At 45.5% G+C, this 25,429-nt stretch overlaps 1 protein-coding gene across 6 annotated transcripts; it reads right to left on the bottom strand.

The window, feature by feature from the left end:
* Positions 1-1,647: 1,647 nt before the first annotated feature.
* Positions 1,648-25,429, bottom strand: LOC111856563 (adenomatous polyposis coli protein-like). 6 transcript variants are annotated; one of them, XM_023836627.2, is made up of 16 exons: positions 25,284-25,429; positions 19,425-19,577; positions 14,826-14,907; positions 14,368-14,539; positions 14,033-14,141; positions 13,726-13,839; positions 12,953-13,027; positions 11,927-12,028; positions 11,208-11,306; positions 10,436-10,814; positions 10,254-10,349; positions 9,792-9,931; positions 9,634-9,711; positions 9,228-9,344; positions 8,890-9,104; positions 1,648-8,755 (listed from the first exon to the last, which is right to left on the bottom strand). In XM_023836627.2, the coding sequence occupies exons 2-16, from the start codon at positions 19,557-19,559 to the stop codon at positions 2,458-2,460; spliced, it is 8,211 nt and encodes a 2,736-aa protein (XP_023692395.1). In that variant the 5' UTR covers positions 19,560-19,577; positions 25,284-25,429; the 3' UTR covers positions 1,648-2,457. The 6 variants fall into 6 exon arrangements, with proteins under 6 accessions (XP_023692395.1, XP_023692396.1, XP_023692394.1 ...); XM_023836628.2 differs by having other exon boundaries at positions 13,726-13,827; XM_023836626.2 differs by lacking the exon at positions 25,284-25,429 and adding an exon at positions 21,755-21,856.

Below are 25,429 nucleotides of genomic sequence, written 5' to 3'. Positions count from 1 at the left end.
AAACTCTTTATCTTGGGTAATTGCTTTGGAGAATAATTACAAGACCTATTCTATTTATTCTAAATAAACATAAGTAAGTAAATAAATAAATTAATTCCTGCATTCCTGCTACAATGACCTTCATAAACCTATTGCTTTTATTGGTATTATATAGGTTCACAATGAAAAAAAATACTATATTTTGTTAAATCATAAATATCGCATAGCATGTGACATGATTTTGAGCACCTATTTGTAGATAAATTATGCAACTTTGGTGCAATTTTCACAAGCATCTAATTATTAAGATATTTGATAATTCATGTCTTGCATTATAGCATGACACAAGGTGTATAACTGGTCTGACCCATTAGACACGGCACTGGTCTGGGATTCTGAGATTGTAAAAAAAAAATGGAGGGGATTGTTTAAAACAGATATAAAAAGGGATGGATAGAAGCATTTGTGCTTCTGACAGTGTGACATTTCACCGGGTGCCGGTCTCCCATCGACTCTTCAGGACGCAATCTGCTGCACCGAGGTGACTACTGTAGGGGATTTGGACTGCTGAATACGATTTTCATTTCCACAATCTTGCCAGTGAGAATAGCTTTGATTAATGACAAAGCTTCATGCATGAAGTCTTGCATGTGTTTCTTTTAGTGCCTTGGGTACAGCAATGCATATTTCTCATGCTATCTGAAATACGGCCATGCATTTCTTGAAATTATCAAGTTTCCAAAGCATATACGAAGAGACTGTAGGTATAGAGTCATGGCTTGTTTCTGTGTTGATATTTGGCTTGAGTGGTACCACGAACACTCTGCGATCTCTGCCCCAGTTAATTCTGGATGCAAGCCATTGCATTAGTCTGCACATGGTAGAAAAATATTAGGTAATTGTAAGGTGCCTTTACCTTCAATGGGGAAGGCAACCCCAGACACTCACATGGTGCACTTTATGTGACCAAATCCGGCACTTATGCCTTATGTGAAGAACAGAAATGTGTCTGCTGGGGAAGCATTTCTAGCAGCACAGAAACCTGGCCCCAGTGTATCTCATAGTAGAAGAAAACACCAGTGTAGAGTTTTCATACATGTGAACATTCCTGCAGTCGACAGCTAGATGGCAGAAAAGAGCAGATACCCTTAAAAAAATGGAGCAACGTGATTACTGCTATGCACAGATAATATTGAATATGTTGAAGCTGCTAGATTTGCACATCCATATCCAATTAATGCTGCTATGATACATGTTACCTATGCAGAATCAATTCTCCAGTTCCATCAACATTTGCTTTGTTGGAGGTTATCTGTGCACAGAGCCATGGTAGGATAGTATACCATGCCCCTCTACTGAAGGATATTACACTGTAAATCCCTGCCTGCGAGTAGGGCTTGAAAAATTCCTGGCACTACGCAGAAGGTGTTGCACAAGTCTGGCTAGATGATGTGTTGAAACAGGTGCTAACAGATAATGTGCCGGGACGTTTTTGATGTGACAGAGCATTTCAGGGCTCACACCATTTCTTTAATGCCTCTTATCATCCACAAGCAGTTCCCACCCCCACGCTGTACTTTCTTCAGCAGCAGAAATGAGAAGGTTGACTCAGGATTCAGGAAACGATTAAAATAAACAGTCAGTAAACACAGCCTACCAACTTCACGGTCAGTTTTGCACCAAAAGCCTTCATTTATTATGGTGTTCTACAACATGTCATTTGTAACAATCTTCTTAAATAATCAACCTTTCCAACTTTATTGCATGAAGTCTCAGTAATTCACATTTGTAATAGTTTGGCAGAGCCATTCCTGCATATAACATGCTCTAACAACGATAGCGGTGAATACAGGGGAAATAGCAACAATAGGAAGGAACATATCAATTACTCAGATTTTAGTGTTCACTATTCAGTTAAAGTGAATTAAAACATCCTTTTAAATGGAGCAACCATCTCATCAAAGAACAGTCTACATCTTGAATTCTACTTTTAAGGTTCTGAAGCAACATTGTAAGGTTATAGCTCATGTTCGGAGCACAGAATGAGGTTTCGTACACTATAGCTACTAATTGACATAAAGGTGAGCACGATACTTTAAGAAATACAGACAAGTTCATGCAAGAGTAAAAACAGGGTTGATGTATTGCAACATAATCATAATTCACCAATTAAATATAAGTATAAAACAAATGCACATAATGGCATTTTAAAAGAACATCAAGACATTTTAATTAGAATGTTTAAGCCAAGCAAGACAGGAAATTAAATACATTTTTAAAAATTCTGTACAGTACAAATATGCTTACAGTACTCTCCAAAAAGACCTACCCTTTGACAAAGTGCACTAGTCACATTTCTACCAGCAAATACGCTGTTCCTTAATTAAATGCAATGGTAACCTTTAAAAATACACCGTTCTTTGCTTAGAACTTAGCAAAGTAGCTGTAAGAGAGAGAGCACCTAAACCAAGCTTTATTTTAAACAGAAGTAACAAGGTATGACCCAGAAACAGGTTTGGGACTCTCAGATCCATCAGGCTCCACAAGGTTCTCCTTGGAACCACTTTTCTTTGAGTAAGTTGACACTGGTGTTGGGATTTGTGATGGGCGAACCACAAGGCCATCTGCACCACCTTTCCTTGAGCTTGGCTTGTAATTAAAAGGCGTAACCCTTGCAGACACGGCACCACTGGGTGAACCTTGCTTGGTGGAGCTCGATGACCCAAAAGGAGTCCGATCGACAGCCGGGATTTCTCGAGTTTCAGCTACAGCATTAGGCTGACCTACACACTTAACCGCTCCACCACCTTTCTTTTCTTTCTTAGCTCTTGCAAGTAAATTTAGATTACTCTCAAAACCAAATGCAGAAGCATTTTCTTTCGACTTAGTTGGCTCAGGCTGCACTTCACAATTTTCTGGACTGGCTTCAGGCATGTCGCGAGTCATCCTGTCAGTCACTGGAGGTGTACTGCTTATTGGAGATTTCCCAGACCGTGGATTGTTGATTGGACAGTCTTCAATTCTCACCCATACATCCTCTGTCTTTGAGACAGCTGGTGCCATTGGAGGTGTAGACGGCTTTGAATCATTATCTGAAGAACCCTGGAATTTACTCTTAACCAAAGTAGAAGATTCATGTTCTCTCACTTTCCTCCATGTTCCTTTTAAAGGAGTGGTAACTTCTTTACTTGACTTTTTTCCACGCACTGGACTTAACACCAATCTCTCATCTTCGCTCTTTGCCTTTTCACTCGATTCTGACGAGGCAGAGAGAATGGAAGAGGAGCTCCCTGTTCTTTTCCAAGTGTTCACTCTGGGTAGTGATGTAGAATGTTTGCTGTTCTCATGTTTCCATGTACCAGATCTGTTAACTGGGAGTCTGGAAGGGCTTTCGGACTGGGAGCGGGGACCGTTTTGTTTAACACATCGCCCATCGCCATTCTCGGAATGCTGACTGCGTGGAGATTTCCTCCAGCAACTTCCTTGCCTAGAGGAAGCTACAGAGATATCCTGTAAAGATGGACTGGAAACAGTGTCAGACTGTGATTGATTTGGGGATGTTGTCCTAGAAGAGGGAGACAAAGACTCAAGGGATGCAGACTCTTCCAGCTTTCGCTTAAGTGTTGGACTCGGAGCTTCTTTGATGAATGTGGACTGGCGCACTAGAGCAGGCTTTTCAAATTTATCAGACTCGCTTCCACTGGACTTTGAGGAAGACATCTTTGACAGCTCAGACTTCGATGACCCTGCAGCGTCAGCATGATTTAGACCTTTTGTAACAGACTCACTCTTAGGAATCCCACTACTTCTTGGAATACAACTTTGCTTAGCTGGAATAATTTGGTTCTGTCTACCAGGAGAAGTATACATCATTCTGCCAGTACCTGGTGACTTGGATGAACCTGGAGACAATGCGCGTGGTATTTGAGATAATTTGTTGCCATTCCTGCCAGGTGAAATAGAAGCATGAGTTGATTTTATAGGCCTTACTGATTGCAAGGGTTGCTGAGATGGTCTTGATGGTGTGGAATCTCTGGAGCTGCACTGAGAAGAAGTCTTACTTGATCCTCCTTGAGAACTCTGTTGCTCGCTAGGTGGAATAGGATCTAATTTAAGTGGTTCTTTGACATTCCGTGGCAACTTAGCATTACTCTGCCCCTGTGAGTATGACCCAGCAACACCTTTGGGATGTGTTTTCTGTGGGCCTGGACTCATGCTGGGAGATTGGTTTCTCACACCAGGACTTTGAAATGTTGCCCTGCCACGTGAGACAGCAGGAATAAATGTTTTCTGTTGAGAGGATACACTGTCAGTGTTTGTTCGTGGCTTTCCAGTTATGAGACTTCTGTATACTTTCTTTCCCCCTTTAAGGCTTTTGACCTGTTCTTCCTCCCTTTTTCTTGATTCTACAGTACTGCGTTCCCCAGGTTTCAATATTCTAGGCCCTCTGTTGGAAGAAGGTGGCTTCTCTTCTTGATCCGGTGTTAAATGAAAGGGAGATATTACAGAGATACCAGACTTCAAAGACAACACTGAATCTGTATCAGATGATCCTTGTCTGGAGAGGCTGGCAGCAGCCTGATTGAGGCTACTAACTACAGAGTTGGCTCCTTCTTGAATGGCCTTCCAATCAAAGGAGTCTGAATCTGGCGAAAGAGCTTGCTCTGAAATTGGACTATCTATGTCTCCAAGATCCAATGGTAGATCAGTGTCTTCTAGTAAAATACCAGTCATACATTTACCATCATTTGTCTCATGGTTCTCACCTGCTGCCCTGTGTAGCCTCTTCTTTTTTGGCATAGCAGAACTGATACATTCTTGCAAAAGGTCATCCTCTGAATCAATGCTAAGAGAACTAAGTGAACTATTTCTTGAGAAGCACACTGGGGTATCTTCAACATGAAAAGCCTTTGGGGTATAACCAGATGCTGGTGGTCTGGTTACTTCACCCTGGGGCTCAAGACTTTCTTTCGGATGTGGGGTTTTATTGTTGTTCTCCTGGTCAATGTCACTCAGTGAACTAAGAGATGAGTTTCTAGAGAAACACACAGGAGTGTCTTCAATTGCAAAATTCTGCTTCTCATCTGATACAGGGCAAGAATGATCTTTTGATACCTCCAGAAAAGATTCTGGCTTTACTACAGTCTTTGAAGGGGTCTTTAGGAACATCTGTTTTCTGCCAGTATCTGGTTGGTTGGAAGACCGCTCATGAACGGTTTTTGATTTTGTATTCTCTTTCCCTTTTCGCAGTTCAGATTTTTCTTTTGATGAATCATGATCATCATCTTCAAAGTCTAAAGAGCTTAAGGAATCATTACGTGAGAAGCAATAGGGGGTTCCTTCTATGGGGGTGTAATGATGAGGAGAATCAAAAGCAAGGGCCTGTCGCATTTTCGCATCACTGCTTGGTTTATTAGAAGGCTCCCTCAAAGCCATTTTTGGATCTATTTGTTTAGAACCCTTGATTTTATCAGGATATGACACCTCTTGAGGAAAACTACTTGATGGACCCTGACATTTAGCCAGTTCCCTGTACTCACAACTTTGAGGCATGGGCTTTACAGGGGAAGTGGGCTTTTCTCCTTCCGGTTTTGTTTGACTTCCAGAAAGGGTATGTGGTGTCCGCACATGATCAGTAATTTTCTTTACTTTGAGAGGCTTATAACTTTTACCTTTTGGCATTGCAGAACTTATGCACTCAGCAAGAATGTCATCCCCTTCATCATTTTTATCATCTACTATAGAGTTGCATGTTGGAGTATTTTGGCATGCAACATTTCCTTCAGTGCTCCTCACGTCTGAAACATTTTTCTGAGCTCCACTCACAGAAGTCTCATTACTAGATAACTCGTTAGGCAGAGACTCTACTGTTAGATCACTCAGAGATGTTGCATTTGAAAAATGAATAGGGGTTCCCTCAACACAAAATACTCTAGGTGTATCCTCCCCATTACTGAAGCCAAATGGCCTTTGCTGGCCTCGATTTTGTGGGCCACGCTGTTTATATACAGGAAGCTGACTAGGTTTACAAGTTGCACGTGCAGGTATTCTTGAAGTAGTAGGGGTTGGCTTTTTGGGTTTTCTTGAAGGCTTTGTGGGCATGGCTAAATATATGCAAGCTTTCAATATACCCGTATCATCTTCTTCATCAGAATCAACCGGTGTGTTCTTTTCTGGTTCACTGCACATCTCAGATTTATCTTCATTTATTTGTGCTTCAGTGACGATGCTACTTGGCTCAGGAGTATTTCCATTATTGGCATCATCTTCATGAACTGGCGGCATTATTCTCAGCTCAGCATCTTTCTGGATGAAGGGTTCATCAAAGCTCAATGCACTCAAACTTGAAGCACATGAAAAGCCTTCAGGAGTATTTTCCGTAGCAAAATGCAACAGCGTGTCATTGTCTGGAAGGACTTGGGCCTTGTGGATCTCTGATATTACAACTGCATGCCTCTGGTCTAAATCCCTTTTCTCTGCATGGGGAGGTACTCTTGCCCTATGTTTTGCCTGGGGAGGTGGAGTTTTACTGCGGCTTGGGGGCATTGTTTGTCCTGGACTGTCTGGTAGATCACTTGGACTAATGATACCACTAATGATGCCACTGCATGGTTCACTCTGCACAGAGCTTGCAATAGAGTGGCTTTCAAAGCTCTCAAGGGAGCTGACAGAGGTGCACCTGCTGAACATGAGTGGGGTCTCCTGCACATAATGCTCTGGAGGGCTTTTTGGGGTTTGAACACCACTTTTGGATGGGAATTTAGTTCTAGAGGCAATATCATTAGCCTTTTGCCCTGATGCATCATCCAGATTGGAACCTTGATTCCTTCGAGATTTCACACGAACAAACTGTGAACTTGACTTATTCTCAGAGGTAGACTGGTCTGGATGCAAAATGCCACTTGCCTCCTTGTCAGTAATAGGCAAAGTGGGATAAAGGCTTGCAGCTCTTGAGCTGGTCTCCCTGTCTTCAATTTCATCCTCAGCAGAAGACAGAGATGACAAAGAACTGCCTCGTGAAAAACAAATTGGTGTGTCCTCAACACAATAAGTCTGTAATGTCTCTGTAGTAATAGAGGACACCTTACTTGTAGAGCTTCTTTGATTTACCTTATTTGGCACAGATTGCAGCTGAGCAGATGAGTTCTGTTGCTTTTGCCGACACAAATTTTTCAGTGACGTTAAAGTGGATGCCTTTTTGCCTTGGGTCATATGATCCTTTACGGTGCTCTGAAGAGCTGATTTAGACTGCCCAAACATTAGCTTTTGGGTGGAGGGGGTATTTTCAGAATATTTTAAGCTATAATCTATTGGTTGATCTTCATGGTGGAGCTCTTCACTATATTTAATACTATAATTCATTGGCTGATCTTCATCAGGTTGCTCTTCTTCAGAATATCGCTCACTGTAATTAGTTGGCTTGTCATCTTCATAATCATCTATGACACACACCGTCTGATTGATAGTGTTGTTAATCCCTTGACTGGAAGTGCCCCGACTTTGCTCTGAACTGTTAGAGCTTCTCGGCCTGAAACCTGCAGAGCATTCTGACTGCACAAATCTTTGATATTTAATGTGTTTTTCTTCATTGTCGCTACTACTATCTGCGTACAGAGGATAGCCCGGCATTTGAGGTTGTGCAGGTTTCTGATCAGGCCTTTTAGCATCACCATCATAACGTTTAGATCTTAGCCACTTGCTATTTTGGCTGGGGCTTTGCTGGCCAGAATTCAACTGCTCATCAGAGTACTTCAAGCTGTAATTTATTGGTGTGTCCAGCTCTCCATCATTCTCATCCATATGATTGACAGTGTGTATCTTGTGGGCAAGATCGGCGGGATACTTCCGATAGACAGAACACTTGCTTTCTTCAGAGTAAGAGTCGACTGAAGGCTTCATTTGACCTCTTTTACCATAACCGTCACTGCTGCCAACACTGTGCAGACTGTCGCTTGAGGCTCGGTATTCAATCATGGTTGATGGGGCAGTTTTGCTGTACACCTCTGGCTTACTATAACCATACACATTTGAATGTACTTGTACAGTGGACACATGCATGTCTGGTGTAGTCACAGCACTTCTAGTATCTTGGTTTTTCTGTATGCCTTGCACTTCCTCCATAACCTTGGCAATCTGTGCAGCTGTCAAAGACATTTGCAGCCTCTGGGAAGGTTTATCTGCAGGATGAAAGGGGTCTGGTCCACCTCTCCTCTCCTTATCGAGGCTTCGATCTCTCTCAGCCTTAGAGCTTTCTACAACTTCTCTGGAAGCAGAGCTGGACAGGGCTGAAGCGTTAGTAAAGATGGTAGTCACATTGCCGGGACCAAAGGCCTCAGAGCGGCAAACCCCATCACTGTTGTGGCACCTGGGTTTTCGTCGGTGCAAAGCTTTTGGGCTCAAATTGTCAATATTATCAAAGGTTTCAGAGAGCTGTTGTGCATCAAGTTCCTCAATTAAAGCTTTCTGCTTCCTGAAGTGCAGAGAGGGTAAATTGGATCCCGGGGACATGATGTTAGCATCCTTGTACCTAGCAGGCCTATTGGCCATCAGGTTCCTTAAAGCTGCAGCACTGCCCATGGCAATCATTTTGTGCTTGGAATGGATAAGGTTCTTCAACATGCTCACTGCCCCCAAGTCCCACAAGGCTTCTTGGTCCTTGGCATTTCTTGCAGATAGGTTCCAGAGGGTTCCACAAGCATTGCTGACTATCGTTAAGCTGTGGGACTTGAGATGTTGAAGGAGGGTCTGGAGACAATTATTCTCCCTCAGTATCTGCCTATATGTGTGGGAGGAAACACATCACCCTTCATTATCAACCAAATCTTATATTTCGGGACTGAAAGAATCCATTTCATTATGCAAATTTAGGGGGGGGAAAAAAAAAAGTTAAAAAATCTGAATGCAACTTACCTGTGGTCTTCATTTGTAGCTATGAGACTAGACACGTTTCTCAGAATTCCGCCCCCACTTTCGATAATGGCCAGAGTATTCGTTTGACTTCTGAAGGTCAGCGTGCTAACCAAAAACGCCAGCGACGTGTCCACCTCACATATTTCAGCTTTATTCTCAGTGCAGTGAGCAGACAGGTTCCATAAGGCGCTCAGGACACTCTTTAGCGTTGATTCCTTTAGCAAAATGTAAATTTCATTAGTACACACAATGTCATAACCCTAAAATGAGCACAGGCGTGCAATACAAGAACACAGGCATCAGTCCCAAGCTGCCTCAGTGTATTTGGCGCACTGTACCTTTTTGACAACAAGGGCACATTCCATGAGGGCTTTCACACTGCCCACTTCTCTGAGCGTCTGCTTACTGTTCACGTCGGCACGCCACGACAAGTTACGAAGCACGCTGGCGATCACCTAAAAATAGAGCATGAAACACGGGGAAGATCAAAAAAGCGCTAAAACAGTCAAATGGGGCTGCTTGATGTAGTCCATATGCAATTCGCATCAGTCAGCTACGCCTTCCAAACCAGCTGAATGAGAATCACGACTGTTCACGTACAGCCTATGTAACGCAGTTTAGCGCCTATCAGCATTAGTCATTAGTTCGACTAAACAGAAAATTACTTCAATGTCCTGAAATGTTTTTTGTTGTTGAAATAATTAAGGGGTCTCTTCCATTCAGAGCCAGTTGATCCCTCCATACCTGCTGCAAATCCTCACTGTCAGACTTCAGCTGGGCCACCATAGCTGCCATGCAGCCTTTCATGGAACACAGAGTGGCCTGGAGACAAACCAGACAAGCTATGAGTGCCAGGCCCATCCCGACAGCTACAGGGACTAGAACGAGTGCAGGACGCCCACCTTGTTGGCGACGTCTCCGAAGGTCAGGTTCGTCAGGGCCATGCCAGCGTACCGCCTCAGAGTGATGTTATAGTGGTCGGTGCAAAGGCCATATATTTCACAGTCCACTTGCAGAAGCTCTCCAATAGCAGAGAGTCCCCCTAGAGACAGCAACATGTTACTATGGGCTAAATGGTTAAGTGGCGGTTTCCCCTGCTATCTAACTTCTAGATACATCGATTATTCTGCAAGAATCAAAATCAGTAAAAACCTACAATTAAACAAAAAACAAAACAAACCAAACAAAAATTAAAATCAAAACAGACGCAAGAGGCAGAACAGTAAAATGAATCGACCTGATGACCCTGAATGCTAAATAAAACGAACACAACCTGAGCAATCTTTACTGACTTGCCGACCACAGTCTACTTGGCAAAGCTGTGGTACACCGTGGTGCAGACAGAAAAGCAGCGCAGAGTTCACCTAGCTCATTCATGGCGTGTCGGTGCTCCTCGTCGAAAGACAGCTTCATGAGAACACACACGGCAGGACAGATCTGGTGCTCCACCGGAGAGGGCACTAGGTGGGGAGGGAACCACAGCTGGGTTACTGAAACACCAAGAGGCATAAACGACGGATGCTGCTGGAGATGGAGATAGCCCTACTGGGGATTTTGTCGCGGTCCATTCCCTGGTCGTGGGCTTCCTGCCATGCCCAGCAGGTCTCGCAGTAGGCCCGGATCTGCTCCAGGAGATGCAGCACGCGGATCTCCCGGCGGCCGCGCTTGTCGTCGGGCTGCGAGTGGATGATGTTGTGCAGGGCGGCGCTGGCCCGGGCGCGCGCCTCCTTGCTGCCACGCGAGTTTCCCAGCAGCACAGAGTCCTTGTCGTTGCCGTGGAGCAGCTGGATGAGCAGCGGCAGGCAGCCCGACTGGCGCATGGCGATGCAGCTGTCCTGAGAGCTGGACATGGCCAGCAAGGTGCGCGACATGTCGTCTTTGTCGTGGGTGCCCAGCATGGACAGGAGAGAGTACACCATTTCCACCTGCGAACAAGGGCGACTAACTTCAAATTCGGAGTTTTCATACACACTCCTGTGGGCTGACAAGGGAAACTACAAATGTGGGAAAACGGCACCATGAGAAAATGTAACACGACCATAGCAGATCTTAAGTCTTAAATTCTAACACACCTTGAATGTTACTCCTTTAAACTTCTAACAAAGGAAGCGAGCAAGCTTTGGAAAGGGTGTGTCTGAAATGCTAATGAGGGACTGACTCAGAGACCAGACATCACCCAACGCTACATCAGCCCTTCCGAATCATTGTACTCTAGCTAACCCCTTCCCTGCACAAGCGAATAGACGAGGAACAAAGGCACTGCATGGCGGCTCCAGAGCCGTTACCCACGCTGCACTGCTCTCAGGTTCCTCGGTTACCTTGGTTCCCAGGTGACTTGTCAGTCTGCGTGGGACAGAGTAGCTGCAAGCGAAGCTCACATCAGTGGAGGCCTCGTGGTCCATTTTAGCAGCTGAAGCCTAGAGGGATCAAGTCAGACTAAGCGTTCAGATAGACAGCAATGATTAAACGGACAACGATACATTTGGCTAAACCATTTTAGTGACTAACAGTATCATGTCAATTTGTCGAACTCACACAGCAGAAAGGTAATATATAATTTAGGAGAGATTAACTTCTCAGAATTTTCTCTAGTAAGAGAGCTCATAAACATTAGAGACACATTATAGCAGGTAAATTGATATTTTATCTACCATCAAATATATTGGTCAAGTTGTAAAATATATTAAAATTATCCTAGCACCAAAAGTAATCAACCCAAACATGGGAGGTACATACTTGAAAATTTTAGGAGACAGATATTTATAAATCAAGACAAGCTGAAGCAATTAAAGCAATCACCCTGTACTGGTGCAGTTACCTACAATGAGAGTGTCTGGGTATATTTAGGGAAATTCATCTTTCATTATAAATCTTTGTATGCGCATTTGTAACTTAAATGGGTATCAGGTCACCCTTGTGTCCATCCTTTCTTCCAAACACTGCTCCCCACCTGCCACGGGCTGTCAGTGTCTCACATGGCCAGGAAGGGAAATTGGGCGTCACCGTAATAATGCTCCCACAACCTTAGTGGTCTCACCTGTCCGCACCCCGCAGCTGCGGTCCCGAGGTCGCTGCCGGGCGGCTGGCTCCTCTCGCCGGGTCTGTCACAGTCACGCACAGCCGGCTCACGTCTGCTCTTCTGAAACAGCACAAAGGGAGGTGACCAGATAGACCTACCTGAACCGGCTGCTGACCAGCACAATAATAGCAGAGGAAGGAAGCATGCAGACATTTTACAGCATGGGGCACTCGGGAGAAAAACGAGGGGGTTCCTGAACTAGTTCAGCATGAAACAAACTGAATGCGAGATGCAGCAGACAGGTCACATGGTCTATGCTAGTAACTATCCACCTGTCGTGTCATAATTTTACACTTTGTTACAGTGAATCATTTCTCATTATTGAAGGTTATTAGATAAGGTTACAGAAAAGCAAATCAGCTACACCAGTATTTCCAAATCCAGTCCTCCGGGACCCCTATACGGTCCACATTTTCGCTCACTCTCAGCTCCCGGTACGGAGCAAAAATGTGTACTGTTTGGCAGGCAGCTGGGAGGGAGCAAAAACATGGACTGCCGAGGGGTCCCCCAAGGACCGGATTTGAAAGCACTGGTGTAGCCGAGTTGCTATTCTATAACCTTTAATAACCTTAAATAATGAAATAATAATTATAATAATACATTTTATTTATAGGTGCCTTTCCAGACACTCAAGGACACCGTACAGTGAATGCAAAAGAACAATATAAATAATAAAACCATAATAAGACATGTTTCACTGTAACAATGTGACTGTCTGAGGCTACCCGAGGACTGGAAAGAGAAAAACAGGGCTACACTATGCTGGGAGGGAAGTCGGACAGGTTATCACTGCAAACACAGCCCTCATCTCTGACCACAACCACACAACACTGTTCACCCTTTTGTCACATGGTATAACATGGTGATAGGTGCCTCAAGGACATTACAAACACACGAAATCGGTACATATAAACACTAGTTTTAACACAGAATCTATTATCTACTGGCCTTACTGGGAACACTGGTTGACCAGGTGCTGCTCACCTCCAAGTCTGCGGACTCAGACTGCCGGATCCTCGCCAGGTCTCTCTCAATCTGCTGAATGCGAGCCAGCCGTGCCTGAAAACACGAAACGAACCCTCAGAGCAGACGAACGAACAGTGGGGTCCTCGTGATGGCACATGAAAACAATCGACACACTAAACTCTGAGAAAACTTCAGGCAAAACGTGTAGAAAACTCCACACAGAGGCTGAATCATTTATGCATAAACGAATCAGCTTTCATTTTGAGAAAATTATAGGTTTCTCACAGCATTCATTCATTTTTCGGTTTGGCAGGATTGAGAAGATTATCTAGGCAGGGATACACATGGGATTGGGTGCCAGATGTACGGCAAAGCACACACAAATGTCAATGACAAACAGAAAAAAACAAACAAACATCGGGTCTACTTGACCCAAAAAGTGTCTCAGGCCAGCAGACATGCAAGTATGAAAGCTGGTGCACAGGGGGTTGAGGTAGCTGTGGATAAGGAGCTGTTTGCTTCATTATGACCTAAAGACAAGTTCATCCATATTAGGTGAAATAATTGCAACAAGGTAACCTCAAACAAATTAAGCAGGTGCCCAGTGTCAGATGGAGAACCAACGGTCAAACCATCTTAGAAGACACAGTTTGAGGACATCTACTGAAACCTACAAGGGCAGCTGGGCATTTCATAACATGAAGCACGTTCCCGATTCCACAACATCTCACAATGATTTGGACCTCCATAAATAGAACTCGTGACGTGAACCAACAGGAGCGGAGACGGACCTGCGCCCTTCTCTCCATGTCCTGGCAGGAGCCCAGCTGCTTCTCCATGGCAGCTCGGATCTGCCGAGCCTCATACTCCAGCTGCCTCCTCGACATGTCCGTCTGCAAGGAGAACTGTCAGGCATAGCGGCGTGAGGCAACGTGGACGTCAACGTCGGGGCTAGGAGCCTGTGCCCTCAACTGCAACGCCATCTGCTACCTTCCTGCAATAGCTCCATCTCCACCACCCTGCCTGCTTACTCACCTTCTAGCTGATTATACAGATTATTTACACCCCCCCCCCCCAGGATGCTTAGGTGACACTCACTGTCTCGGTCAGGGGAAGCGTGTCGATGCGCTTAGTGAGATTCTGGAGCTGAGTGTAGTACCAGTCCTTCTCCTTCTCTTCATTCTCCAGTTCCGTTATCAGCAAAGTCCTGCCACAGAAAGAAGGGCATATTATGGCCAACCCATCCAAAGGTTCTGCTGATTCTGCACAAATAAATAGGTTGAATCAAAGTTACATGATGCTCGGATGGGAGAGAGGTTTCAAGTGCTTAATCTTCAGACCAACGGGATTGTAGAAAGCACCACAGCCTTCTTAGCTGGCCTAGCAGCCCATAGCAGTCAGCAGAGAGGATGAAGGCGGCAGTACTCCCTTACCTCTCCTTCTCGATTTCCTCCAGGTAGCCGCCATTCCCGCCTTCCCCTTTAGGGGGCCCTCTCCTGGGCGCAGAGCCCGCGGCCACCGGGCTGCTCTCGCCGGAGCCCTCGCGGCTTCCGTAGGAGCGCAGCGACGCCCTGGACCTCAGCTTCACTCCATCGAGATTCATTTCTAAAGGCGAGCGGGAGGACATTTCAGTGTGAGAACGGGAGGCCAGCACCACATGGCAGGTGTAAAGACGACCTTTCTGCAGTCTCTGGAGAACATTTCTGCCATTTCACAACACATGCTACAGTTAGACTGTAGGTACACATCAAACAAACTCATGGGTATTTTATATTTGACCAGGATAGATGCCTGGAGAAACATCACTGGAACCAAAAGACACTTCACAGGCATTAAAAAACAACAAGATCACCAAAAATCCAAGTTATCCCTTGGGCTGGCTGGCTCCTACCTTTCAGTCGCTCCAGCAGGTCGGCTTGTCCGGGCGAGCCCAGGGACTCCTCAATGCTGCCTCGCAGCTGCTTCAACACTTCCTTCAAGAGACAGTGGGGAAGAAGCCATTGGGTGTGGAAGACAGCTTCAGATCTCCTTGTGTTTGCCACAAAGCAGCCCTGAGGGCTTTTAGCCAGTCAGAGACGTGACACCACGGAATCCTGACATTCTGATCTTTTCCTGGGACCTGCCTTAGTCAAGTGGACATCTCACACGCTGTCCTCCTAGACAAAAGAGTTGCACATTCCAACTGCAAAGCCAAGCTGAAGATTCAGTTGGCAGAACCTGCAGTAGCCTTACCCCCGTAAAAAAAAATCTAATTTCTACTTCAAGGTTATTTTAAAGTTGCTTTTGTCGATATCCCCTGTATCACATTAAAAACACACAAACGTGACTAAAAAAAATGCCTCCTGCACATAAAACCTGAAACAAACACATAGGGCAACTGTAGCTAAAGTGACCCAGTTGTTGTGCTCTAACCAATTTAGTCCTTTGATGAACCACACAACCAGCCACGTGACGCGATATCAAACGAGGGTTTGTTTGTGATATCCGCTCCATTTTAAACATCCTGCCAGACATTTTACCACTGCCAAGCTAATCAGAGATTAATTACGAGCTAACTGTAGATACCACACCCAAGCATTGATACATTCTCCATGTGTGATAATGGCTACCAAACTCATTGTTTCGGCAGCTGTTTAAATAATTTTTGATCATTACTACAGAGCACTGTGATCAAACTAAATGAGACCTCTAAGTGGGAAATCAGAGTAAAAAATGAACACTTCATAGCAGCAAGAGACCAAAAACAGACTAACAGTGAAGATTCTCCATCTTAAGAAGAGAGGCCATAACATCAACAGCATTTATTTTAATGCAAACCTCAAATGGACAGAGGATTAACAGAGAGACCATGGGGGCAGGTCCTCTTAAATCCCCTGTGCTTGAGCACTTGGCCACTCGCATCAGACAGCATGATCTTTGAGGGGCCAGGACAGCATTTAAAGAACACAGCGTTACCCTCCTTGAGCACAAAATGCCACCCCACTTAAATAGCAGGCTTGTATTTTGAAGAACCTCCAAACCGCTCCACAATTATCAAGACATTAAGCACAATACTTTCAATCAATAAGCTGAATATATGACTTGTTCAGCAGAAACGGCTTTGAGTCTCTTCCCTACCTGCCATAACCGGGTTGTGTTTCAGCTCCCATTTTTTTGCACCGATGAGTCATTGAAGTCCGCTTCAGTCGATCGCCGACTCTTGCAGACAGCCCTCTTACTAGGAGCTCACGGGCCTGGTTCTGGCTCACCTGGTCACGCACTACAGATTAAGTGGAACAATCCTGCCAAACACCATGTGCCCTGGATTCATCTCAGTCTTCCCTGCTCTTCCTTCCATGCATTGTTCTCTCTTACTGTCGAATCCACAACATTAAGTTCTCATCCCCTCTGGCTGAAAAACAACGAGTCACCCTAAGCTCCTCCCCCATCCTGAAATACTGTAGATGTTCCAACCTTCCATGTTTTATTCGTATTAATACGGCATTGCTTTCCTGCATCTCATGTACAACCAAAACACAATCACCTTCCAAAATTCTGCTAAAAATCAAGCCAAATCTGGCAAGTCACTCTCCACTTTAAATTTAGAAGAAGATTTCAGACCATAGAACATGCGAATTTACAAGTCTTAAGAGAAGTGAAATATTTTGTAAACTGTACTAACCACTGACATTAAACATAAATTATTCTAAAGGTTCTGTACCCATCCCATCCAGGGTGTAACTAAGCCTTGTGCCCAGTGCTGTGTGGGATAGGCTCCAGCCCCCCGCCCCCCCCAAACCCAGACCAGGATAAGCAATTCAAAGATGGATGAATGGGTGAGATGATGGGATGGATGGATGGATGGATATATGCTGCATAGCTATTAAAAAACGCTGAACTAATTTGACAAACCGAAAAAAGGCATCACTTTAAATAATGTAACATACAAAGTAATTCACGAAAAAGTGATATGCTGCAATCATACTAGTATTTATTATACTAATGCAAAAGGTCCTGTGACGGAGACTTTGGTATTTAATAGAACAGAACCTAAACTGCACTTCCCCATTGGCTCAAACCTTCATACGTAACAAAAACGCTTCCAGGTTTACAGATTTCACTATACTACAGGCGTTCAAAACCTCAACAAATGAGCCACGGTGTGGTGTAACACGGTGACTCGCATCCCAACGGCAAAGAAAGGACTCCTTATTCTCAGCTCCGGAGAGCGATGTGTCTCACTGGCTGTCTCCTGCAGGTGCACTAAAGGTCTGGGCTCTGCAGAGAGGCAGGGTAGGTGGTCCCAGGTACCCACACAGACACACCTTCGAAAGATGTTTACGTTTGATGGCCACAACACACACGCACATTTTTAGTTTGACTGTCAAAGATTTTTTATCAAATTGAGTTACCGCTTTTGACTGAAAAAATGTCCCCACAAGGTCAAAATGACAGGTTTTTAATCAGTTTGTTGGGACATTTGTACATATACACATGACCCACAGACACACATACACCTTAATGAAGTACCAGATATTGCAAGAATATTGTTCTATTATCATTATTAAAAGGCCAGTTTCTATAGACAAAAAAATAAGCAATTCCTCAGATTTGATCCTGTAACTAGATTTGAACCATTCGGTTAGGTTTAAGAATCCAGTATACTTGACTGCTTCTGAACTAGATGTCCAAATCAGTGTCCACATCATATTATTTATCAATTCAATATTATAGATCTGTACTTACAGCCTTTAACCTTATAAGGAATATCTGTAATACTAAACTCTGGGGTAACACAAATGAAACACAAAGATTAATAACCACCAAACAAACTGAAATCTATTCCACCAAAAGAAGCTGGGAATAGCTGTTTGATGGTCTCTGAAGGGACGGAACACTGCATCCAAATGTGGAACAATCGCCATTGTTACAGCTACTTAACAGAAGTGAAATCACAAAAGTTCCCAAAAGGAAGCAACAGCACAGGAAGAAACACAGTGCACTTCCAGGCGCTCCAGATTGACAGAGGGAACAGACCATACCAGCCCACAAAACCTCCAAGACCGAATAACCATGATAGAATAACTTACCGTGAGGGAGAGGCATTTATATGCAAACGAGGAGCCGGTGTTCGGACAAGCAGTTCGACCCGTCAACATCAACCACGGCCAAGCACGGCACCGTGGGTACAGATTCCACGAACTCGCCCTGCATGCTAAGCTCCTGCCTCATCTTGCGTCGGAAGGAAGAGGAGACTGCAGCTGGTTCCTCTCCAGAGGATGCCGGCCAGCTGCCCATTCCTGCCCCCCCAAACCCCCCCAGCACTGGCTGGGTGTCTGGAAGTCACGCCTTCCTTAGGATGGGCTGAACACAAAGGTCTCCTTTGACTCAGTCTCCTCGTGTCATTGCACAAGTACAAATAATGTTAATTTCTGCCTCCTCTGGGCACACTGAGGTCATTGTTACGGATTATCACATCTGACATAAAGACTTATCTGTCAGAATGTAGGAGCGGCACAGCGGAGATCACACCTCGGATAATTAAATTAAAACCAGGACATTAGCCTCAGCTCTTTATTTTCCAGTCTCGACAGCAAATGGGAGCTTATGGTAATGATCTCAGGTTAACCTTGGGTATAAAGCACCTGCATGTAGGACCTGCAAATACCATGAAGTTCTAGAGGTCCCCCTACATGCAGCTGCTTCAGGGATTCCCTGTCGGACAGACACACGTCCGCTAGCCTGGGTCGGCCAGGTTCAGTCTGCCCTGAGCACCACATCCAACAGACCAAAGTTCCTAATAAGGAGGAGCAGGTCAACACAACCAGGGCTCCTCCCAGAGGAGAAGAGGAGCAGTGCTGTGGTTCTGGTACGAGGAACTTCATGTGCATTGCATGAGAATGACTGGAGCCACATTATCTTTATGAATTTACATTAGGGGTGAATGTCAATCATTATCTGGCAGACAGAGCATCGAGAACCGTGAACAGGAAACCGTTTCATTTAGCACAGCAGCAGGAAGGAGGCCTAACATGACATCACCAGGCATCTCCCATTAAAGGCCATGTGGTCCGGATCCACAGGAAGACACAGTGCAGGAGATGGTCCTTAGGAACTGCCTTTATCATCACAGGCAGAAGCCTGCACTGCTTTACAGAGTCCTTCTCTCACTCCACTGTGAAGCTAAGCCTATTTCCATATTCAATGATGCTTTGAATAAGGGTTGTTTCATTTAGTCTGCCAGATTTACCTATCTGACATTTTATGTGCGAGCAATTTCCTTAAACACAGTGAGACATTCATCAGAGAGGAACCAAAATACAAAACCCATCAAGGAACCATTGAGGACCACCAAACACTGCTGAAGGTCTGACTGAGACCGAACTGCTGCTCGACCCTAGAAAGCAGTGAATTTTCCCTCCTTAGGGCATTAGTGCATTAGGGTCCAACAGTAGTGCCTTCTCCTAGCAGAGGACAGGCTTTAGGCGAATCCAGATCCTCAGCTGCCCACCTTCATGTTCAGAGCCTCTGTTTCTAGCTTGGTCAGGTGATTGGAGTTGTCTTGTAGCTCCTGGCGCAAGTTGCAGTTCTCCATCTTCAGTGCTTCCACCTGTCTCAGCAGTTGATCGTAAGACGCAGTGGCCATCTTGGACTACTTCCTGACCTGCTCGGGAGACAAAAGCATGCATGAAGCATTTGTTGTTTTATTATTTTACTTCCACATTTAGCCAACCGACATGATACGCCTATGAAAATATGTAAGCAGTGTACCGAGACGTGGAAGGGAACCATCCCTGGTTGCAGTATGAAAGGAAAACAAACTGCAATCCTGTTATGGTCTTTGATGTAGGACAAATCCAGTGTTGAAAAAAGCACAGAAGAATTTTTTTATTAAAAAAGAAAGTCACTCAACCACAATGAGAGCCTACAGAACCCACAGAAAAAATAGGGTTTGCTACTGATTTTGCTACTGGTTTTGAACAACTCATTTATCAGGTTCTCAGTTAAAGTGGCAGAAGTGCATATTCTGCGTGACAGTGGCTCTCCACAGATACGAGTGCTGCATTCCTCTGATACTGTGCATTACTCAGCGATGCTGCGCTGAAGCTTGCAGGCTCGACGTCGACGGAGGTCCTTGGAGACCAACAAACAGGGCTTCCTGCTAACGGATGCAACTTTACACCCATCACATTCCCGGCTTATTATCAGGCTTTTTGCACAGAGTTTCACAAGGAGAAATGACACGATTTCACAAAGAGTAGCCTCTCCTCACAAGCTCAAACAAGAAAGCTTAACATCATGCTAAACGGCGGATCATACGGTGTGTCGTGTTTGTCCCACAGCGGGCGAGTCCCGGACGAACAGCGGGTGTGTGCCAGACCGATTACGATACAGATTCACTCCCCTCCAACCTCCTAAATCCACGCGACTCAACTGACCTTCGACAGGACAGCCAAGAGTGCGAAAAATGCAAGCGGGTGCCCCACACAGCCCAGCTTTGGGGCTGTAAATAGCAAAAAGAAAAAAAAGAAAGAAAAAAAAAAAAAAACGAGCAGAACGTTGTTTCAGGAGGAGAGAGAGAACACTCCAAGAACCAAACAAGGATGTATCATATCAGAGCGTGGAAACATGAGCATCCTGGGGGTTGGATGCTAAGCATTTCAGCTGCTGCAGAGAGGCAGGCATGATAAAGACGAGCCGGAGGACGAAAGCGAGAGGGCAGGGTCACCGTCAGCCGACGGAGGAGAGGCCGGAAAGCGGGGCTGAGAGCTGTCACAGCAGATTACAGCTATTTCACCTAGTGCTGCATTTCACCAGCAAAACCCCCAGAAATAGAATCTGACTGAAACGTCCATCCCTGCACACAGGAATATCCCCAGAGCTACAGCAGCACCTGCGATTCACTGGGTTAATGTGAAGAGCCACAGCGAAAGCAGCAGAAACCAAAGCACAAAGCAAACTGTGCAAAGCATCTATAGCCCACGCGCTAAAAAAAATAAAGAGATAAAATCAAGGTTCTGTGGGGGACAGAACATCAATTTAATCAAGTAGATATGACATGCAGTAGACACGTCTGACAAGTAATTAAGGCAAATTTAATTGCACGCACGGCAAGCAGGTTGAGGACATTTAAAGTAATTAACGGCACTGACGGTTCCACTAACAATAGGGGGAGCATCTCATACATCCATTTTGGTGAAAATAATATTTTTTTCTTTTTTTTTGGGGGGGGGGGGCTACTTTCAACACAGCTTATAAAGGTAACAGATGCCATTTCTCATTCCCGCCCCCCCCCCCATTAGCAACACCCATTTTGTGAAGGCGACAAGGGGCTTCAATCAGCGCAGACAGACGGTGGGGTCCATCCCGCGAGAATGCCCATTCGATAGCCGTCCACCTGCGTCCCCACGCGTAATCCAGCCGAGAACAAAAGCCCCCTCCTCAGGGAGGTGGGGGGGGGACCCCGACGCAACCCAGCAGAGCCTGCACCCAGAGCCCACCGCCGCCCCGCGGGGAGCCCAGCGTGGCGAGGAGAGACCCCCCTACCACGCCGGTGGAGCGCCGTGCTGCCCCACAGAGCTTGCCTGTTATTCTCCTCCAAAGCACAATGACCCCCTTCCCCCCCCCCCACCGCAAGCCTCCGCTCAGACAACACATCCACCCCACACCATGCCCTCGCGCTTCTCTCAGCCCAACCCCCGGAACAAAAGGCACGGCAGACAGCTGTGCCCCATTCCCCTCCACCATTACTAAACAGACAGCATGTGTATTGTAGGTGTAGAAGAAGGAACCATTTTAGCAGTCTGGTAAAAAAAAAAAAAAAAAAAAAGGAGAACATACCCCATCTCGATGCCTGCCTCCATCCCACCTCCCTCTCACTGTGTCAGCGCTCCAGCCCAGCGCACCCAGCCATTCCAGTCACGTGGGCTCGCTCTCCACCAATCGGGCGGCCGGGCAACAGTGCCGCACTGCTCGACGGCCAATGAGGGCTGGCCTGCTTCCAGCAGCACACACAGCTGCTTCATCCTCCTGTCAGTCCGGCCCCCTGTGTGGGTGGGCGGGGCCACGTGCTCAGACAGGTCGCTGGCATGGGGCCAGACTATTCAAACAGCTCTGAGGTCACACCAGCTGTCGCAGAGGTCCAGTGAGAAGAGGCCCGCAACCCAAGCCTGTCAATAAAATCCCCATCCCCCAAAATTCACTCCCCCCCCCCCCCCCAAACCATGATGATCATTTCATCCATATAGCATTTCAAATGACCGCAAAGGGACAGCCGCTTCGAGACGCAGTATCCCCGCGCAGGCCCCGTCCCTTCAAAATCTGGTCACACTGACTCGCAGATTCGGTTCCTAAAAAGCCAGCTTTCAGCCATACAAACAGCCAGCAGGCAAAGAGAAGATAGAACTGCTGGACCAGAACAGAGCTTCATGCTAAAGCCCGATAGGGGAACGGCCATTAGACTGAGTTGAGAATTACCAGTGTCCGTAGGGGGTCAAAAACAGCAGACTGCAGGTGAATTACCCACAGCCCAGTACAGACCCACAACACTGTTACCAATCACTCCTCCGAGGGTACAGGAGAGAACAAGGACGGGAGAGATACCAGCCAGGGCTTATTCTATTTCTTTTTCACATCCTAGATGGGACAGATGCTGGTACATGCTGACCCCATCACTGCCCCAAGGAAAGACATTACTGCAGTATGCAGGAAGGAATCCAAGTGCCCAGGAACCAGGGAACTACTCAGAGCAGCAGCAGGTGGCCCAGCGCAGTGCTACTCAAACCATGGGTTGCCAAATAATTTGGCCGGGGAGGAGCGCAAATCATCTTCTGAATATGATGAATAAAAAAGGTTTGAATCCCCCTCCAATTAGGTCAGTGTATCGAACAAGGGGTTTTAGGGGTGGGAACCACTACCTTAGCTGGTAATAACACTGTGCCTGGGATGGGAAAGTGGCCAGTTTAAACCCCCGGGTTGCCAGTGTGATGTCACCGTCGGGCCCTTTAGCAAGGCCCTTAACCCTTAATTGCTCCAGTCTGACTCTGCCTTTTCAAAAAAATAAACCTTGCTTTGGATAAGCACATCCGTTAAATAAAAAACGTAAATATTAATGTAACTAACTTTACTAAACTGAAAAGGGATAAAACTTCTGAAATGTACACGGGCAGAGAGGAGGGCAGCTTTCTTTCAGGAGCTGAACGCGCTCAGACGGTCCTAAGCAGGAGAACACTGGGAAAGGGCTCAGATAAGGCTGCCTTCCAAAATGCTAAACTTCTATATACGACTCAAAACAACTGGACACCAGTTAGATACTGGGTATATTAGCATTACAAGAAAGGGGGGAAAAATATGCTGATTCCTCAGCTGTTCCTAAGTGATAAATATAGGGCATGTTACACTATCCCAGGCATCAAAGGAACTAACCATACAAAAGGCAGCCTACAAGATTTAACTCTAAAGGCTCCTTACAATAAATTCTAAAAACATTAGCCTGTGTGCTGTTTTTTCCCCAAACAAGTCTGCCTGTCTGGTAACACGGCGAAAACAGGGCCGTATCCGATCTTTAGCCTATATGGGCCACACCTACGGAAATTATCTCCCTATCCTGTGCTAGACAAAACAAAAACACTGCAGCAGGGCAGACTGGTCTCCAGCCAAGTGCAGCCCGAACAAAGGTGGGATCTGCTTGCAGCATTAATGCATGGGGGGTGGTGGGGGGGGCAAAGTCAGACATCCTGCCAGCATCCACTTCAGCATCCTCTAATGCTGTGGGAAAAAGCCCTGGGTGTGACCCACGGGGGGGGGGGGGGGGGGAAGCTCACCTTACAAAGTGTCCCAGCAATTTAGACTTACACAATTATTCCAATCCACCTTTATATTCCAATGTTCCTTATCACACTATTTTGAATTAGTCAGCATAACAATAAAAAAAAGAGAATCAATTCTTAATTCACTGGTTAATCTGAACACAAAAAAATCTGATATTAAATTCAATTCAATTTATTTTTATATAGCACCTTTCCCAATACAGTTGCCTCAAGGCACCTGATGAGAATGTTGGGCAAATTAAATGCATTAAGAAACACGCTGAAGGAACAGGCATGTCCTATGGGAACAACACAATCAGAATCATTACACACACCCCACCCCAGCCCCCGTCTTCGGCTGGCCCTGCAGATAGATGCTCTACAGTTACCAACATCTTGCCTGCCTTTACAACACAGCCAAGCAACCAGACAGTCAGCTCCTAAAGATAAGTTGCCATGGTGATGGGGGATGCTTGAATGTATGCGGTAGATGTGAAAATGTCCTCTCCATTCAGCCTAGTAGCCTACCTCTGATGCCTGAGATTATGTCATGTATCTACGCCTCATTGTGCATTTATATTAGATATGCAGGGTTTAGAAGGAAAAAAAGGATATATTAAAATCAGATTTTCAGGCACGTATGAGAGGAGAGAAAAATAGGGGTATGTGTACCACTGTCTTGAGCCCTGTGCTGTTTGGAATAGGCTCAGGCTCCAAGAGGATCCTCTCAAGGATAACCAATTAGAAGATCAATAGATGGATGGTTAGATAGAAGGAAGGTGAATGATTGACACACTGCGTTGGGGAAGGGTAATGTGCATATGTGGACGAGTTAATTCACAAATTGTATAATTTCAACATGTTTGGGGAATAAAGCAGCTAAGCTGTCAGTGTTTAGTCTGTGGGTCATCTGCTCTCAGATCACTACCTTTCCGCAGGCTGGTCGGTCACATGACCTTCAAAAAACTGTTTACTTCTGGGCTCCGGCTGACCGACGCTTAAAACGGGAGTATCAGCGCCAGCAAGGACAAAAGTCATCATTGATTGGAAATAAAGTTTTTTTTTTTTAACGCTGTTTAAAAATACTACTGACTGATGGTTAACTCCGGAGCTCGGGCAGCGGTAATGACATTAATTATCTCCTCCCGATACGATCCTGCCAAAGCCGTCGGATCTCACTCGCGGCACTTTAATCTGTAATTCTTCCTATTCTCCATGAGAAATCAGCTTTACGGGAAATTGTCTCCAGCAACCGGATCAATCGGGCCAACAAGTTTAGTTAGTTAGTTAGTCTGGAGTTACAGCCACCCGAGGCTCGCACTTTGCTGTGTTTTAAAACTTCTGGGATATTGGGAGTTATTCAACCAAAAACTAAAAGAAAGAAAAAACAAACAAATATTACTGATTGCCAGTGAAAAGCTAACCAGCCAAAAAACAAACAAAAACATAAAGAGATAACCCGTGCATGCAGCTGGTTAGTTGATTATGTATACTATTTGGTTTGGTTAGTCACAGATATTTTAAGGATGAACCCTCGTCCCCTGCAGCGTCCATTTCCTCACCTCTCTGCTCGTCAGTATCTCGACCACCAGCTAATGTCAAGGAGCCGACCCGGCCCAGCTGCTACCTTCTCCATACCGCCGTCCTGTTAAAACAGCGTAACTCCTCCCTCAGGGCGACGCCATGCTGTACGGCAGACTCCTATGTT

The sequence above is a fragment of the Paramormyrops kingsleyae genome, chromosome 2, assembly GCF_048594095.1.
Source record: "Paramormyrops kingsleyae isolate MSU_618 chromosome 2, PKINGS_0.4, whole genome shotgun sequence".
NCBI lineage: Eukaryota > Metazoa > Chordata > Actinopteri > Osteoglossiformes > Mormyridae > Paramormyrops > Paramormyrops kingsleyae.
Note: the sequence above shows the minus strand (reverse complement) of the source record. Positions and strands in the feature narration are given on the sequence as shown.